The following is a 19,870-nucleotide window of genomic DNA, read 5'->3' as shown; positions in this document are numbered from 1 at the left end:
GCTTGACAAAATAACTTTAAAACATTTCTAGGCAACACAAATATGTACCTTGTTTCAAACTCTCTAACCTCCCAATAGCACAAATATAACACAGAAATGCTTGGTACTAATTAAAACTTCAAGTTCTTTGAACTAATTATAGAAAATATTTATGGTGTACAAAACTCCTTTTCATGAAGATGACTGGACTAACTATCAATTTTTGAACAAAATACTATCTTTCTCGCTAGTGACATAATGAAGTAGACAGAGCATGTACTGCACAGAAGATGCATTACAACTTTCCTCCAAACACAGGACGTGACTGCTAGCTTCTCTGCATCCAAAAAACCAAACCAAACCAAACAAACAAACAAACAAAAGAAAAAAAAAAAAAAGAAAAAAGCTATGGTTTTCGCTGACAGTCTCAAATTCTAAATCAATCACAGCCTTTACAAATACAGTTCATACTGCATGGTAGCCACGTGAGTTATTGAAAAGACTGAAATTACAACCCAAATAAATTCTAGCAGCTATTTGGAAGTACACAGTTAGGACACCCATTTACCTGTACAAGCTGCTGTTTCAGCTTCTGGATTTCAGAAATGTTTAATTCGCTCAAAAGATCTGAAACCAGACTTGGGGCTGGAGGGAAGCTTTCATTTTTCTTGGGTGTTGATGTACTATTCTTGCCATTGCTGAGTTTGCTGAGGCAGTTTTGTTCAAATCCATTCATGATTTCATCATTATTGGGCTCTGTGGCTTCATCGCTGAACTTCAGTCCATCCAAAGAGATGTTCAGGTGGCTGTTGTACATGGAGTCATTGATGTTCATGTAGTGAGAGAGCTCCTTACGAAGATTGTTCTTCTGCTCCCGCTCTGTCTTCAGTGTCTCTAAGGCCTCCTCAAGCTGACGTTCGGAGATCTCCTTCAGCCGTATGGCATCTTCTAGTTGGCTGTTGAGAAATTCTGTTTCCTCTTCGAGCCTTTTGATTTCATGTTTCAGACCTTCAAACTCCACCTGGAGATGGGGGGGGGGGGGGGGGGGGGAGAAATGACACGACACGGACAGGGAGAGGAGGAGACGACACAACCCCTAATGAAAATGTCTGCCCGCAAAGCACCAAGTAATTTTACTTTTGAACGTTTGATTTCACTAAATATGGTGAGAACAGAATAATTTTTTCAGTTCTGGAGTCTAGTTTTGGGACTATGACTGTAAACACTGCTTACATAATTTACCTTCACAGAGACCATGAAATCAAATTTCTAAGCAAACCATCGAATGATCTGATCTATTCCAGCTTAATTAAGACAGGTGGGAGATACAGTGTGTGATACAGAGGCATCATAAAACAGGCTTTCCTAGCACATTATGCAAACTCTTTCTCTGTTTGATTAACAAATTCCCTGGCCAACCTTCCCACAAATTCAAGCTCAACATTTCCAAAACCCAGCATTACAAAGCTATGCTTCTGACACTCTGCTGCACTGCCGTTAGAGTATGCCACTGGGCTTAAAACTGTTGGGATGCACCTAGCAATCAAACTCTTTTATACATTTAAAATAAAATGTTTTATCATTTCTGTCATCATCATTTCAGCACATCTTAGAGAGCTACAATTCAGATTCTACACTTCAGACTCATAGTCCTGCTACATGAAATTTGATGGCATGCTATAAGTTTTTACCTGTAAAATTGCATTTTTTTAAACTCTCTTGCACCAAAATTATGAACACCAACCATTAGTGTAAAATTTTGAATCCCGGGGGGTTCAAAGAATCCCGGGACCTAAAGAATCCTTTTCCTTACCTTGAAAGAAAGGAAAACATACCACATGACTCTATTGATATTTGCTAAATCAACTGCTAAAGCAATTTTAGATGCCAACATACACCACTCTGGTAGAGCTGAACCACACCCGATTTAAAAACCAGGAACCAATCATGTTAATTCGGTTTTGCAAATTGAGCCTGGGAAAACTTGACGGCTTCTTCTAGTTATGTCAGTGGGATAATTAAAGCTTAATGAAATTCATCAAGCAGAATTAGGACAAGGTAGAAAATGAAATAATCCATTGCCATGAAAAGAATTAGCTCTTGGTTCCATTTATTTCCACTGAGCTAAAATATTTAAGATTGCAGTCTATCTTCAAAGTTTCCAGAATACAAACACAGTAGTCAATAATTACTAGCAACTGACAAGATAGCATCTGAGGTTCAACTTGGCTCAGCCCAGAATGACAGCATTCTTGAATATTGTTATTTTAGAATGTGAACATGGAGCTGGGAACTTTCAATTGCTCCTCTGCATGCAATGAATGAGACAAAAAAAGGTAAAACACAAAAGTAACCAACTATGTAGTTGGATTTTATGTGGTTGGATTGTGGTTGGATTTTACCAGGTCACTATCTTTTCCAGTCTTCATCTAGAGCGTAATAGCCCCTTCATCCCTACTGCATGATGTCCAGGCACCCAAAACAGCATAATTAGACCAAATATATTCAGGTGAGAACAGGTCCAACCTGGAATCCCCTTTTGGGCACATCAGTGAGGCCAAAATTTTAAACATTGCCATGGAGTTTCACCTGGAGATAAGTGAAATACATTCAATATCCCGAATACCTCTCTTGGTAGGGCAGCTTTCATTGAGAACACTGAAGGAGATCTGAAGCAAATCCTAATAAGCTTTTGCTATGTGCTCACTACAACAGATGGTATTAACACTACTGTTTTTTTCAAGAGCTTTTATTTCAGGAATATTATATAACATTTTCTCAATTGAACCTTGAGTTTTATTTATACAATAAGACTGATAGGTACCTGAAGAATAAAAATAGCAAGTCCCCAATTGACAGATGAAGATAGTGAGCCGTGCCAAAGAACACATCTAATCTAATTACCTCTGCAAATAATAACTCAGGGAAATTCTTGAGTTTTTCCAAAAAATGCCGTTTTCTAACATTCTGAAAATAGCTGGAACTGTGCAACTAAACGTGACTTTTCAGATGAGTGGTCACACCGGTCTGACAGTATAGAGCAACTATAACTAGTCCATGTGTAATGGAAGTAGCTACAAAAGAGGAAGAGTACAGAACTGGAGAGATAATGTAAGCACTAAGTACCAATAAACACACATGTTCAGAAATACACCCAGTTACAGATACCGTAGAAGAGGATGGATGAAGAGTATTGCAAAGAGACACTGAAAAACTAGTGCAGCAAAAAGACTAAACCAAGTAACAAAGCAGACTGGTAGAGACTTCACTTCCATCAAAGAGAGCGAAGGCAATGGAAGGACTTGGAGGTCAAAGCAGAAGCAATAAAGTCTTATGACTGTATAAACAGAGTCAGAAAGGACTTAAACATTTTGGGACAACTCTTAGTACTAAAAGATAGAGCTTATAGTCTCAAAAGCAGTACAAACATAGAAAAGAAGTGGTTGGATGTTCAAACGAGACAGAACCATGCCGTAACACAGGAATTAACTGGTGCTACGAAAGCAATGCTCACTATTTTGAAAAACTTGCCTGATTTTGCTTCAGGACAGACACTTGTTTCTGGAGACAGATGTTTTCCTCTTCGAGCTCAGTGTAGTCTTGCAGCAAACGCGCTTCTCGGAATTTATATTCCTTAATATCATCTCGCAGACGGGCCCTTTGGATCTCCACGTTCTGATTGACCTGGAAAAACAAACCAACCCCAAAATGATGGTGATTTGATCAGCTACAATTAAATTTCAAAATTTTATCTTTCCTTATGTGCACTAATCAATTAGATTCTATTCAAACACAGACTCTTCCTCGCCCTGAAATGAAATTACAGAAAACCAAGTCATTTACACAATAATTAGATTTTGTTTTCTTGCTTCTCTTACAAATTCTCACCCTTGACTCAAAGTTAATGAGCAAGCAGGGAAAGCAGCATTCACACCTATGTTGTCTCACTGGCTGTAAGCAACAGACAAGTTTTCCAGATCAGAAGTCAATGCCTGAATCTGTTAACACTTAAACAAGAAGGGTGTTTTCACAAGAGAAAGACAGATTCAGATGACTCCAGACGTTCTTATTTGGACATGTATTTGCTGCTGCTTTTCAACAGACCTATTCTTTATGACCAGTGCAATAATTTGGAAATATGTTCTAATGAATCCTTTTGGAGACAGACACTGAGTTAAAGCTCAAATGAAATCCAAGATCCCAGGTAGAAAGAAATAGCAACTGTGGTTGACATATAAAATGTTCCCTCCCCTCAGCCCCAAGACTTGCATGCAAGACCTTAAAGAAAGACCTTTAAAAAAAAAAAAATCACCATTATTGTTTCGGGATAGATAACAAGTAAAAAAAAAAAAATCAATGTATTGGTGTAGTATAATCTTTAGATCTTTCGTGAATATACACAGTTAAATAAATTGAGCTAGTACATATCCAGCTACGTGAACGGCTCACTGTAACTTAGCTCTATTTTTTTTGCAACATTATTTTCCTTCAAGCCATATCTTTAAATACTTAATTAAAACAAAGTGAAAAACATGTTCTAAAACATTAGCAGAAACGTCTTCAGAGACAGGCAAATAGGCAATATAGTCACCTATAAAAATAGTATCCAGATATTTTAGCAGCCATACCTGAGAAGTGACAAGGTGGTTTTCCAAACAGTTCTAAATCGGCTCAAAACAAACATGAGCTCATGAAAGAGGCAGCCTATCAATTCAGCTAGTTAGGTTATGGCATCTTATTTCTGTTTTCATCTATCCAGCAGCCTAGCCAAGAAAGCTTCATCCTCTGGTATACAAACTCAGATTCCCTTAGTGTCCTCCACTTCTGGTAGAAACAAGAATGTCAGCAACAAATAAAATATGGTCTCAGTCCTCTTGTGAGTGTGCAGCAGGAATATACAGAAGTAATACCACAGGTATCACCAGGCACGCACAAAAAGCTAAGGGATAAAGGAAATGTTTGTGGCAGGAGCATATGCCAGACTTGAATCTGGCATGTTCTGAACACAAACACAGAACCACCTGCAACTGTTAAGACCAATAAATTTAAGTTATAGCTCCCTCACATGTCAGGGAGAGATTAGACTATATAAACTTGTCTGCTTATTTTTAGCAATGAAGAGAAGAGCACTACTTCCCAGCGCACTAAGAGGCTAAAATAAACCTTAATTGCTGAAACCAGACACTACAGTACAACAATGCAAATGAAGCATTGCTACATCCTATATTCCACGCCTGAGCAAGTGTTAGCTCTACCTTGGCACAAACCCAGGGCCACAGGGAAAGATGCGCTGCTGGTAGCTGAAGGCTACAGGCTGACACGAATTCACATCGTAACTTCTTCTCCTTAACAACTGCAATGAAGGCCTCTTGCCCTCGGCAGAAAGAGCCTCCAGCCAGATAATCCAAACTGTTTAACAGTTAGGATTGCAAAAGGCTCTTGCATCAAACTGGAGCTTCGTACGAGTTAGGAGATTTTATCTGTAATTTTTCCCATTCCCAAGTAAGTGAAATGCAATGGAAGACCTCCCACAAAGCTACTGGTGAGTTTCTCTCCCCATCATTCAGGTTGCTTTGCTCCTCTTCCTCCCTGGATGATCTAGTCTTTGTAGAGGTCAATGCCTGGAGAAATTATTTGAGCCGGTCTTTTTTGGAGAAAGAATGGTTTCTGTCCAATCCTGCCTGTTTAATTCAGAGCAACAGTAAGATCTCATTATTTAATGTGAAAGTATTGTCGTGCTCTGTCTAGCACAAGAAAAATCATTCTATTTCAATGTGTACAGGAAGGCCAGATTTAAAAATAGCTCCCTTGTTTCCTGACCAAGGAAGGGACATATAACCTAGATTTATTGGCTGTTTAAGCAAGCTGTACATTCAGTTTGCTCTTAGCATTTTCTTTTCAAATAAATGTGCTTCCTTGCAAGCTGCAAGGTTAAATTGGGTGCCGTGCTATCTCATATAACTGACCAAACGGCAGGATTTTTTCTGCAAGAAAGAGAAGCTACTACATGCTTCCTTGATCAGATTTTTCTATTACCTGTACAGAAAGTGGTATTCATGTATTTTAAGACAGACACACATACATTGCACATGTTCTCACAGGTAGTGTTTTACAATTCCTCAAGCCTATAGAAAAGGTGAGCTGACCTATGGATGAGTTTGATCTTTTTGTGGCTCTTGTTGCTTCAGTGGCTTAGTAGCTTCTTCCTTCCTCCTCTGCCCTGAGCAACCCCTGAGCACAGGGGAGAAGGGGGAGCTGGAACACAAGGGCATGCCTGGCTAGGCTCTCAGCTATACAAAAAGTCACACCTCCTCCCAAAGCAAATCATATAGCACTGTAAAATATCATTACCACTGTATGAAGAATTGATGGCCATAAAATCCCGTTGAGTGTTCATCTACCCAACAAGACCCCTCAACTTCTCAACCTAGAGAATATTCCCACTATGCAGAAGCCTCCTATCCATCCTGCCCAGGAAAAGACTGTGATCTGAAAGTGATTTTGCCTGATCTAAAGACCATAGACCACCCTGCTCCTGCTGCTGGAGAGCTTGTCTTCAGCATTTTCATCCTCTCAGCTTTGCCTCAGAAGAGTTCTGCAAGGGGCCCCTCCAAGCAGCACCGGTGCTACAAATAGCAGGGATTTCCTCAGGACCAGTTTGAATCTGCCCTTGCCTGCATGTCAAAAACACAACTACTGTCCTTCATCACTACCAAAAGCCTGCTCCTTAGCCCTTACTTTTCTAGTACACCCCAGCATATAAAGTTACATATAATTTGACCCTGAGAATTAAAGTCATCGAGCAAAAAAAATCTCAGGTAGCCGATTCCCTCCTTTGTTTTGGGCACTGCACAGCCTGACCAGAGTTCAGCCTCCAAGTCACCAGCCAGAGGCTGATCATGCAAGCGAAGCTGTGTCACTAGCGTGGTTTCTCTTACCCTGAACTCCACCAGCTCATGAGGTCATGGGTCAGTTCAAGTTCCTTGCTGTAGTAAACATGCTCACACCTAATTTTACATGTCATTATTATCATCAAAAGTCAAAACGTAGTTTGCCCAGATTTATTACTAATTCTAGGATTAGATTTAATGCTTCATGCAATAAATATTCTAGATATGTTCATTCCCTTTTGTGTTCTTCATGGGAGGGATTCACAAAAAAGGGTGCAGGCTCTTTGCAGTCAGAAAGGATGGCAACTCTTATGTTCTGTTTCTGTGGGGAGAAGAAAATCATGGAATCATTTAGGTTGGAAAAGACCCTTAAGATCATCAAGTCCAACTGTTAACCTAACACTACCCAAGTCCACCAAAATAATCAATAAAACAACATCTCTTAGACAATTTATTAAATATCAGCATGCAAATTGGGAAGACTAATCCTCGGGCACTTACGTAGCTTAGGGCCTTCTTCAGCACTTTTTTGAAGGAGGCACTTCAGCCCATGTTTTTCTGAACACTGCCTTCATACTCACAGCTGTCACTCCAGAAAAGCCAGCCTCAAAGCTACATCACCTACCCCAGGTACCAATGGTGAAATTAAGAACTCAAAATATGGACCAGAAAGCTTTTCTATGTGCAAAAAGAACGTTTCAAGTCAATCATTAGACATTAACACAGCTAACAAGTTACATTACTTAGGCTACAAAGACAAACAGTTGCAAGTTGTGTGTGAAATTCACCGCTGCCCATCTGATTTTAATTGCATTTCCTTTGCCCATGTGAGGACTGGGGTCCTGTGGCAAAGTATCACATAACTGTGTAATTAAGGGCTGGGATATAAAATACTCCTAGAACAGAGCCAAATTAAGATTGCATAAGAAACCAAAAATAATCTTCCCCTAGTTCTCACGTTACAGGCTCTTAATTTTGTGTGTGTGTGTGTGTGTGTGTGTGTTTGTATTAGAGATATAAAACAAAACCCTAATATTTGGGAGGGAGGAAAAAAGATTAAAAGTTCCATTAGATCTAACTGTTTACTACATACAAACAAAAGTTTTGGAAACCTGTACTTTCACTACTGCAATAACAATCACCGGGGTGACAAGGCTGTTTGCAGTCCCTGGCAATGGGCAAACACTTTCGGGATGGAGAGGCAGACCAGCGGCCAGGCGTGGCTGGCAGCACCTCCTGACGATGGCCTTCTCTCTCCATCTTCCTCAGATGCAGGAGCTACAAGAGCTTCTTGTTTTTACAATTTTGCCCACTCTGTTCTTACAGTAGAAGAACTATAAAATAGTATTAAAACATTTAGTTATTTATTTACTTATGCAAAGGAGAAATGCCACGGTGGCCTGGCTCCTCATTCACAGGAGAAACTGCCTCCAGTCACACCTGCACCTATGTTATCATGTGTGCACATGTACTGGTGCAGCATAAGATGCTCCTTTATATGAGGAAAGCTTTGTAAATAAAACACCTGTAGGTACCATGGCTCAGGCAACCTCAAGGTGGGAAAAGAAGCAGTTTTATTTCCCATACAACCCCTGTATAAAATTCAGGCTATATCACAAAACACACACATATCCCACGCACTGAATGCCAGGAAATGAAAACAAGTCTGGTGGAGGCTGAGCCAGGCACAGCTATACCTATAGCTGTTTTCTGTATATATAAAAACGTATAACAACTACTACCCTAAACTTGTATTTATGGCATTTGTTCAGCATTCAACTATTCCCACTCACATACGACAGTCACCAAGGTAGTCAAATGTAACTATCATAGCTTTTATACTTCGATTCAGTTTATCAGCCACAGACATCCCTCTCCAGCCCTAAACAACAGAAATGGACCATCCTTTGGATAGAAATCTTTGTTTTTTCTAACTGTATCCAGCACCTGTGTCCTCTTCTCCAAACATTGCATGTGAAATTACTAAGAAAACAGTTCTTACAAGTGACAGAAAAATTAGTGTGCCCTCAGATGTGTTTTACAACACAAACGCATTCAAAAGAAATATTGCAAAAGACCGACCACACAACCAGTAGAGAAAGTCACTGTCTGCATCAGTCAGACTGTATCTTCCAAAATTTATAGCAAGTGTTTTTGGTGTCTTGTTCACACAAGCCTACTGGAGAGAAATAAAGTAGATACTACGCTAAACTGTAGTTTGGACTCTTCTCCACTTTTGTTGCAAGTCATGCCATGACGTGGTCTATCTGCGGAAAAGCTGCTCGACTTTCTAAGCCTTGGTGTGACTGTAAACAGAGGTAGATAGAAATAGGGAAGGAAAGAGGAAGGCAGAGCACTGTGGTCACTTAGAGGCAGAAGAAACTGTTTTGTTTGTGTGTTTTCAAAAGCAAAGCCGGGCTTTAATCACATTTCATACAGAAAAAATTACTGAGCCAAAAAAACCCCCGAGAGAGATGACTCATATCGCAGTCAGTCTCCCTTCCCAGGTGCCTCCCTGAAATACTATTTCGCTGTGGGAATGGGGTGGGGGCCGGACCGACAACCCTCCCCCCAAAAACCCTAGCAGTGGCAACTGCAGTCAAAAACAGGCGAGAAGCTCCAAGCCCACCAGTGCAGCACTTGTCCTCAGCGCTCTCACAGAAATCTGAACTACACTCAGATGCCACTGCAGGCAGCTCCTAGCACAGCTCAGCAGTGTGACACAAGCCTCCCAAATACAGCACCGGGAACACCTGTGTTACCACCTTGGGTTATTCTGCAACTAATGTTGAAAGAACTTACTAAAAGAGTTCCTCACCTCACCCCTTTTGAGGTTTTCCTACACCTGGGCCAGGTGTATGCCCATTTTATGCATTTGGAGTCACTGAGCAACTCTGACCTGATTTTCCTAGCAGAAGTTGCAGTCTTACTTTTTTTTTTTTTTTTTGGACTAGGAGACAGGATCTGAAGAGCTCCAATTCACATGAGACATGCCCCGCATTCCCAAGCACTCCAAGGCTGAACTCCATGAAATACCCTGCAGGGAACAAAAATCAGAGATGGCAGGGAAGAGGTGGAATATGTGCAACTCACAGCACATTTATTCTCTTGCAGAAACTGGGGAAAAGAGCATACTAGCTATTTATCTTATATATAGCTTATACATAATGCTCCCAATAGCTCTGAAGCGTTAATGGAAGACATGCAGCTACACTGAAATTTTGGTAGCAAATGTGCACAATTGCCTGGTTTGGGGGGTTTTTTTCCTTTTTTTTTTCCCTTGTCTTCTCATTACCCGAACACCTACTCCATGACAAAGCATCTTACTATGGATACATATGTCTGACTAATGCTGGGGCACCACCCTACTAGCGTACTCAGCTCAATAGTTATTGATTTTTTTTGCAAACCATTAAATAAAGTTTTGTGAAGCTGTGACATTAAGGATGGGTTTATTGCAACACTGGAGAACAAAGAAATGCACTGTCATGGATTTCTTTTCTGCACAATATTAGAGACCTGAGCTGAGACTCAGTTACTACAGCGTATCCTGGAGCCGTTTAAATCTCTTATAACTACTTAATCAGCATTAAGTCTTGCTACAATACGTATGTCCTATTACTTAATGTGTTGTTTGCTAACTATCTGTTCAAACATTTGATCCAATCCAAATCCAAAGCACATCCTCCCAATCCCTTCTTTGTCACAGGGAGTGTTAACACCTACCTGCGCACGTATGGCTGGGACGAGCAATACGCCACTTACTCTTGTTTAAGTTCCTTGTGTAAGAATCCAGCCCTGCTCTAGTGATGCTCTCCAACTGCAAGCTTACAACCCAGGTGAGGATAAACACACCTCCCCCCGACCCACAGGCTTTAGCTGCCCACCCAAATGGGTGGTCTTTGCCCTATAGTCCACTGGGCACTAAACACACAGTGCCTGGCACTGGTGCAAGCCCACACAGGCAGCAGCAGTGGTGCGATGTCTTCACAGAAACAAACAGATCAACAGCACAGAAGAAGTTGGGAGGAATGGAATGAACCTTGTGATCAAAAGCTGGGTGCACTGATAAGTCTCTGAGATCAGAGGACAACTTTCTGAATCCATCCGAAATAACCCATTTTAAAACTGGAATAAGTCAGTTACTGTTGATGGTCTCGTTTCCAAACAGTGCTATCATCACCTATAAAACTGAGCCATTTTTGAGCTCCAGGAGCACGAGGGGACCCTGCTCCCTCTGTGCACTCCCAGCTGCACTTCTTTGGAGACCTGGGCTTGTGCTCCTGCCTTGCTGAGGCAGCGGGTGGGCCTGGGCTCTGCACCTCGACTCCAGCCGAGCATGGGAGTCTGGATGGAAAACGCTGACCCAAACTTAACGACAGTGTTATGAATGGCACTGTGTAACGTTATTGTTACAGTCTCCCCCTTCCTGCACTGAATTGCTTGCTAAGAGCAGTTAAACTCCAGCTGCTTTTCAAATCTCAAATCTAAATGCTTGGCAGCTTTCCATGTCCTTCACTGCCACAAAGAAAACATTTAACCCTTCCAAGGTCTGCCAATAAACTTTTAGGTAGCTGTCATCTTTTACCTCCAAAGGGCTGGTGGAGCCAAGCTCAGCTCTAAGAAGGGTCACTGCCACCCAAAGTGTCCCCAAGCAACCACCTGCAGAGATGGATGATGCTCAACAGCAGCCTTGCTCACCACTGCACCCAGCGAAAACTGCCTGCCTGCAGCCTCAGCTAGCAGATTTGAAGGGCCTTCTGTGTGCTGTTTGTATTTTCAGATGCTAATGAAACAAGCTTGAGGTTGTTTCAACAAGCCTCCCTCAAGCTGAAAGGAGAAGGAAGAAAAGAGCTCAGTAACTGAGACAACAGCCCTCTGCATTCAAGGGCTTGGCTGTCATTCCCCCAAGTTTGGGAGGGTACAGGGATGTTGCTCCCTAGGGGATAGCTGAACTCAGATATACCTCGGGAATATCTGAACTCAAGATCCAACTGCAGTAATTCTCCCTATGGATGCAAACTAGCAAGGGACTGGAAAGATGAAGCATGCTTCCAGGAAAACAAGATGAACAATAAAGCAGCTAGACTTACATAAGAAGCATAAAGAGCCTTTGCTGCCTCTTCTGCAGTTTTGTCTAGAGCCCACACTTAGGGAAGTAAAGGAGTACCAAAAATGTATTTCAATTAGTAGCTCTAAGTCAAATTTTAAAAAAAGTATATTGTGACATCAAACATAGTTTTTTATATTTCAGATTAAGACTGCTTATTTAAAGCTAACAACCAAAATCAGTCACCCCCTATATGTGCAGTCTTTAACAGAAAACAGCAATAAAACCTACAAGTGAGATTATTGCTCTGCCTGGAGAAGCTGTGGTGGCTCTAAGGAGTTACAGAACAAGAGATCACAAAGCAAACTTTGAAGCAGTAATTTGCTGAAATTTATTTCAGATCCTTGAAAGCTCTCAGGGTTTCATTTCCCAACTGAAGCATATAATCTAGACTCCTCTAATGCACCAGGTGTCTTACGAGAGTCAAACACATGCAATCCACTGCAATAATTTGGTAACAAACTCAAAACAGACCAACTTCTCTATCTAGAAACTGGCCTACGTCTCTGGTTTCATGAAGACACTCCTCCTCTCAAGAGCAATCATGCTGCTCGAATATGGCTCACAATATATCCACAACAGCCCTCGTCCGAACAGGGACTTTTTTTGGTGAGGAGCCAATTCACTGTCTGCTGGACTTACGTGTTGTGGTTCTCCCAGTGAGCTGACCCAACTCTGGCCCCGAACAGGTGCCGAAGGGGCCGCAGGCGAGCCTGCTGCACCCGCATGCCCTGTGCCCCAACCCCTGCCAAGCTGGGAAAGCCTTGCAGAGCAGTTGCTGCCGATGCTCCCGGGTGCAGAACAGCCTCGGGACAGAAGCAGTGACGAGCCAGCGACCCTGGTGGGAAAACGGCAGGGAATCCCTTCTAACGCCATCAGGCCTTTCCTTGTCATCATGGCAGTCAATGTTCTGAATAGTCTCACTTATCCGTAACCAAGCTAAAACAAGTCTAACGTGTTAGTATTTCCATAAACCACTTTTTCTAGCCCACTGATAACTTCTCAATGCATTTCTCCCTGGTCAAGTTTTTTTGTTGTTGTTACTTTTGGTTTTTGATTTTAACATCCCTCTGTTAATCAGTGATAATTATTGACCAAAAAACTCCCACTTCAGTGACAGTAGAGAAGAAGTACTCTACGCTATGCTCTGTGTTTCATGCCTGCAGTCCAAAACTGCAGGTTTTTACTCTGCTGTTATGTCCCTTTGCAAATCCACGTTAAGTTTGCCTCATCAGTCCACAAACCATGTATTTTCAATAATCGTAAGTACAAGTTTCTCTTGTTAATTAAAGCCTGCCCTCCTCTGTTACAAGGTCTGTTGGAGGCTCATTTATTTTCTTACTCATATTTCTTACTCTAATATTAAAGGCCTATTTTAAGGTTTCCATTAACTGTTTCCAGCAGTGACAGTCTTTCTCAGGCAGAGTTAACACTAGCACACTGCGGCAGCAGGCCAGGAGCAATTTTATGTGACTTCAGCACTAGATACCACAAATCTGTCAGACTTAAAAGAATTTACAGTTAAAATAATATTGACCAAATGTTGAAGTTAGCACAGCTATCAAAGATTAGAGGTCTCCTACTGACTTAATTTGGCCATAACTAATTTATATGTAAAGCATGAGATGAAAGCTTTGACTAAATTTATACTCCCAGCATTAGTGGCCTATTTTCACAAGGTGCCACACCTCCTGGATGTGGAAAGTGCTTAGTTTACGCTACCCAATCCTACTGAGATACAATCACCTCAGAACCACTGGCTTAGAGCTCCATCACTACTTCAAACAATTTTAATGAACTAAATCCCAAAGGAGTTATCTATCTAAATTAATGACACCTATGACACCACTTTATGAGGAGCAGAGGCATATGAAAGACTGCTTACATTTCAATTACAGAAGTGGTGGTACTTTATGTAAAATGCCATGGAATAAAGGAAAATGCTGTAATATTAAACAATATAATATGGAAGACTTATGGAGGCTGGATTAAAAAAAAAAAAAAAAAAGAAGATATATTTTCCCTTTACAGGCATAGTACTCCTTCTGGAGTACAGCAGAGGTGAAGAAGATGCCTGGCAGCTCAGGAAGATGAGAGGTACATGGTACAAGCCATGAAGTGAAGCCCATCCCTGGCCCAACTCACAGGAATGCCCGCCAGGTCCACTCATGTGTTTGGTAGCGGCAGCCTTCCCTCTGCCACCTGGAGCAGCCAGAAACACTCGAGCACTCATCAGCTGTAGGAAGCCACACAACTGATGGATGCAGTAAGCTCTATACTGTGATTCTGGACAAAAACCATCTTAACTGTTCTTCCTGAGCAGGATCTGCTAATGGCATACTCCTACCAGTCTTCAGGCACACAAACAGCCAACTTCAGCTGTCTTCAGAGTCTTCATCTGTTTGGCTGCAGGAACAGCTCCTAACATGAGCGTAGTCAGGCTGTAGCACAGTTCATGCTGCCAAACCGGGATCACTCAGCATTCCCAATTCAAAGTTGTTGTTTTCTAATCTAGCAGCAACATTTTCTAGTAACGCTTCACACACACCACACCGACTTGCACACGGACTGCAAGTGTCTCTAGTACAATTTTTTTTTTAATGAAGTTGCTGTGTATAACTTGCATTAAACTAGAGGCAGAATCTCTGGTGAGAGAAAAGGATCAAGCAAAGACGGATGGAAAACAAGGATGGAGTAAAGGGAGATCAGTATGGGTGTAACCCCAGCTGCTGCCATATTACAGCCTGCATTTCTGTTTTCCATCAGACAAACAGTAGGTTACAACAGAGCAGAGCCCAAGCAGCTCAGATTTTCTCTCGGCAGCTTTGTTTACCACTTAGCAGGACAGACTTAACTTTCTGATGACTTAATACAATTACTTCATATATATTATGACTAAATGATGAAGCCTCCTTCCCTTTTCACAGTTGTACTTCAGACAGTGTGTTACATCTAGCTTGTATTCTACAGAAATAAACAGATGTGGGGACACAGCAATTGGATCTTTGTCAAACAATGACTAAATGCTGTTTCCAGAGATTTCCTTTGTCTCTCAACTCTTATCTTACAGCTACAAGAGGCTTTGAAAAGCCAAAAACACCACAGGGTCAGTGGTTCTGAATGTATTTACGCCACAGCAACCTCTTCCTTGCAGGACACGCTTTGGAGGGCGCAGCCAAGTTCTGTGCGCAGAATACGGTACAGTGCAGTTGTGTACCAGTAATTAGCAAGATACTGTTTTGTCCACTCACACTCAAAGTGCACGCTCTGTGCCTGTGCCACTGACCATAAAGCAGGGGGGGAGGGGGGGGGGGATCAATCTTTGGCCATATAACAGTAACACACTGCCCTCTTTCTATAAAAAAGGACTATTTTCCTAAGAACTGTTTCGATAAATCACACTAAAATTATACTGTATGAAAATCTACATGTAGCAAAACTGGCCGCAGCAAAACAGAAGAGTCCCTTTGTCATGAAAAAAAGCTATGTTCATTGACCCCATGCTAGTTTTTCCTTCCACAAGAGCTTTTGTGTATGTTCCTCCCAACTCAAATGGCTGAGACATTGTGAAGATCGAACAGCTCTGTTAGAATAACCACCAGAACATACACTGCCATCATTAAGACAAAAAGGGCAAGTGGCCATTCTAGATTCTGCATTCTAGGGCAAAATACCATGACAGTAAAAGTGGTGGCATCCAATTCTTGGAAGCAGTTGTCAGTGCCTATGCTGACACGACCATCTATATTGCTACTTAGCCATAAGCTGTCCCAACAAATACTGCTCCTAGAGCTCCTGACTATTTTCATATCGGCCACACAACTGTAACACCATGAACTTCCTCAGGTATTCTCGAAAACCAGATCCAAACCAGTTATTTATCGGGTTGAAATTGGTTGTCTTTTCAATCTCTGCAGCAACAGAGGGTCTAGATAACCCAGGTAAGAAAAACAAGGATACCGCTCCAGCTTCCAGACCTAAGCTACCCCATGCAGAAGCAGCTTGGATTTCATTGCACGCGATTACTCAATAGCTGGTTATTCCATTCAGTATTTCCCCTTCAGTCCTGGCTACATCAGGAACAGCTCAGGCCAGTGCCAGTCTGACACAGAGGACAGGTAGCTTTGGTTCAGGGAAATGCCAACTACCCTGGGTTTCTCTAATCTGCTCAACTTTCAGAGCAGCAGACACCTCCCTCTGGGCACTCAAATGCTAAAAAGTAGCAGGGTTAATGAGTTAGCTACACTCACTAATGAAATAAAGGGAGAGAATACTAAGCAATGTCAATTTAAAAAATCTGGACCCCCTCCTTCATCTGCAGATGATCCCGTGGACATTTATGAGGAGCTGAGGACAGAGACTTGAAACATTACCACCCCAAGCTTATTTCACCTAAAAAAAAAAAGGATAAAGAGGAATATCAGTAGAGTACATAAAAGCTAAACTTGAAAACCAAAACATGGGGGGGGGAAGAATGGATTTTGATACAGTCACAAGGGCAGCAACAGCACAGCAATGTTGTTTCTGATACTACAGACACATCTCCTAGCTGGCTCTTTATGCTTCTGCCTGAGCGATGTTTTGTCACAAGCCACTTACTTAAAACCTACCGTATGTGACTTGAAAATAAATCTCAGGGTGCAGTTCCGAGTCAGTGTGTCAGCGCAGAACTACTAGGTGAAACAAAGGAGTTTTTTTCCCCAAGCATATTACAGTACTGCTTTAAGGCATACTGTAGTACATGCTCTTTCCTATTTTCAAAAAATGCCAATCTGACCCAAACAAATCTTGCTTGGATAGATTGCCAAGGGTCACCTGCTTTAATGGAAGCAGTGCCAAGCACAGGCAAAACAAAGCAATCTCCCTGCTTCTGCATCCTAAAACCACACTACCAGCAAAGCGGAAGTTTTCACTCAGCAGGGAAAAAGAAAGAAAACGGAAAAAAGAAAAAAACCCAAACCTCTTTAATTAACAGTTTGCAAAGTAACTTCAAGCCATTGTTTCACAGATCAGAGCATTTCCAGCTACTCTTTCAATTGTGCATATTGATTTTACATCAGTTAAAAGATTACAGCTGCGTACAAGAGACTTTCTCCCTCCACCTCTCACACTAGTCAGAAACCCTGGGCAGGCTAAAGGTCGTAATGAAGGTCGTGAGGAGCCCTGACTAAAGAGAAAGACTCATCCTGCTGTTACTGCAGCACCGATAGGCACCCACGCCATTTCATTACAACAGAACAATGAAAAATCCCCCAGCAAGCGTGCTACCAGGTTAATTCCCAAACAATAGAGTATTGTGGAATCTTAACTGCTAATTGAAACTTACAATCATATTTAGTGTTTTATAATGTCAGAAGAACAATAATTTATTTTAATATTTAATATTTTTAAAATCTGAAAATACACAGTGTTCAAATGGTGACTTTGAACACCCCCATTTTCAGTATTAATTCATTTTTTGACACCGAGTTTCTAGGCAGCAGCCATTACACAAAGAGAAACACTGCTGTTAACATCTTTCCTCTGAATATATCAGTGCACAACAACAATAGAGAAATCACGAGCAGATGCCTCCTTGAATACGTGCAAAGCACATCAACTGAATTTCTACGACAAGTCATCTTCTTTGGAATGGATTTTTATTATGTTTCAAATGGATACAAATGACATGCAATACTTCCTTTTGTAAAAATACTCAGATCTCATCATTCTTTTAAAAAAAAAAATAATAAAGGAAGCTCTTGGAATAAAAATCAAGTTCGGTGACAATAAAAAGGTGGGAAGAAAACAGCTGCCACCTGCAGCTATCTGCAATGTGCTGAGCCAGCACGCAGCAGCACCCCGCTATCACACTGTTATCACCGCCTTTGAATTTCCTGCACTGGACAAAAGACAGGTTTTTTTAAAAAATAAAACAAAACTATTCACACTGGGACCCTTCTAATTCTTTCAACACATTAGAGGACAAGAAATCCAGTCCCGCACGCTAAATGTGATGGGCTCAGTGCCTTCACGAAATAGGCTAGTCACTGCTTTGCTTTTAGAAACAGAGCTTTACCAATCCGCAAACAGCCACTTTTACATTTGGAGCACGTTTAGCAGCTGATTTCCAGCCACACTGCTCACTTCAAACATAACTCTTTCAGTGTATTTTAGCATTATTTAGATATGTTTATGTATCCACAGTTCAAAAAACAGCAATGAATCAAGGAATATCTTCTATACGCTGCTGTGAGATATTATTTGAGCATTACACCTGGGCTCAGAAGGGACCTAAAAATCCACAGCTAATCAGCTCTGCAAGAGCCTTTGTGCTCAGAGGCTTTTCCATTAGAAGTTAAGGGTTGTCACCGGTCCTTGAACAAGGAGAAATGGGGGAGAACCATCTTTATCCCCAGAGCATTACACTGAAAGCCGTGTCACACTGCTGCCTGCCTTACTCCCAAATTCAGTGCTGATAAACACATGGATTTCTACAAGCTTTCAGGGCAAAAAAGACAATGTGCAAATGCACCCACCTCCTGCAGCCTTTCCCCTACAGCGTATGGGAATGGCACTAAGTGATGTGCGATATCAACCTTGCAGCCACTCCTAGGGACTGGACAATCACAACATGACCGAGCAGAGCAACCCTCAGAAGGTCACATTTTGCAACTCACCAGGTAGAGCTGGGGAAACACTGCGCTTTTTACTGTTTTGTTTTTGTTTTTTTTTTTTTAAACAAAATATCCTTTTCTCCATGACTCACCAGCCTGCAATCTGGTTTCATAGAAGTTTATGCAAAGTGCTCAGCTCTCTTACATAGTTCTGCTTGCTTGTATTTTTTTTTTTTTTTCCCCAGCAACCTGACTGTGTAAGTGGTCCACCTGCCTCCGCATCCACCCCTCGCGCTCTGGCTACCTCTGGATTGCACTGGTAGTTATACCAACACTCAGGCAGCTTCATTTGGTATACAAGGCTGAAGCATAAAGCTACCCACAAAGCCCTGCTACAGAAGCTTTCTAGCAAAGCTCACCGTATTCTGCAAAGAGATGACTTTTTCAGTTTTAGCTCCTTAAACAAAGGAGCTTGCTCCTCGCTCTTTGTCAACATCCCACCCCGATCCTCCATTTTCTTCTCGCCTCTTTCTCTAGATCAACAGCCCTGCTCCTGTTTCTTTGGTGACCATGAAGAGTTTCTCTCTCAACTCATTCTGCCTCCATAGGGTCTCCAACTCTCTGTACCTCCTATAGGCAAGGTTTCTAGAAAAGCCTTTATTTACACACTCCTTCAGTGCAACCAAAACTCTTAACACTACCAAAACTCCAAGCTCTGTTGCTCCACAGAAACCAATTCTACCATCAACTTTGAGAGCTTTTCAGCCTCCTTCACTCCAATTAATCCAAATATGACCACTAAAGTCATCTTCCTTCCCCTTGCTCCAAGTCATATTCTCCATTAAAAACGTGCCTTTTCCCCACCTTCTGCATTTGATGCCATTTTAATGCCATTCACATCTCTGACCTCTTTTTCCGTTCTTCACACTTCTGCTTCCAAAAGCTGCAAATCCTCCTCTGCTACCGTCCTTTCCACTTGGAAAGAACTCCTCTAGACATCAAGTAACTTTTTCTTCCTTTCTTCTCCAAGGTTATTATCATGAAAGACAATAAATCTTTCAGCACTTTCCCTTCTCTAAGCTGTTCACCTATACATGGAGCATTACAGATTAGACACTATTCAGAATGGGGAAGGTCGTTTACTCTACACCACGCAAGTATGTACAGAAGATAAGTGTTCTACAAGCATATTTTTGCTATATGATTAACATTATCTCAAGTTTCTTTAACCTTTGCAATATATCCAGAAATATTAAGGCAATAACGTTGAGAATTTGAGAATTTCATATGATTTT

General features: G+C 41.5%; 1 protein-coding gene across 3 annotated transcripts in view; it reads right to left on the bottom strand.

Moving 5' to 3' along the window:
* Positions 1 to 19,870, bottom strand: part of BICD2 (BICD cargo adaptor 2) — a 98,311-nt gene that overhangs the window by 20,863 nt on the left and 57,578 nt on the right. For all 3 annotated transcript variants that reach the window (XM_075514497.1, XM_075514498.1, XM_075514499.1), the window contains exons 3-4: positions 3,511 to 3,663; positions 548 to 1,000 (exon numbers count right to left, since the gene is read on the bottom strand). In XM_075514497.1, coding sequence (XP_075370612.1) covers positions 548 to 1,000; positions 3,511 to 3,663 — 606 coding nt within the window. The remainder of the gene's footprint in view (positions 1 to 547; positions 1,001 to 3,510; positions 3,664 to 19,870) is intronic.

This window comes from Mycteria americana, chromosome 11 (genome assembly GCF_035582795.1).
Source record: "Mycteria americana isolate JAX WOST 10 ecotype Jacksonville Zoo and Gardens chromosome 11, USCA_MyAme_1.0, whole genome shotgun sequence".
In the NCBI taxonomy this organism is placed as follows: Eukaryota; Metazoa; Chordata; class Aves; order Ciconiiformes; family Ciconiidae; genus Mycteria; species Mycteria americana.
This window is presented reverse-complemented; position numbering and strand designations above follow the sequence as displayed.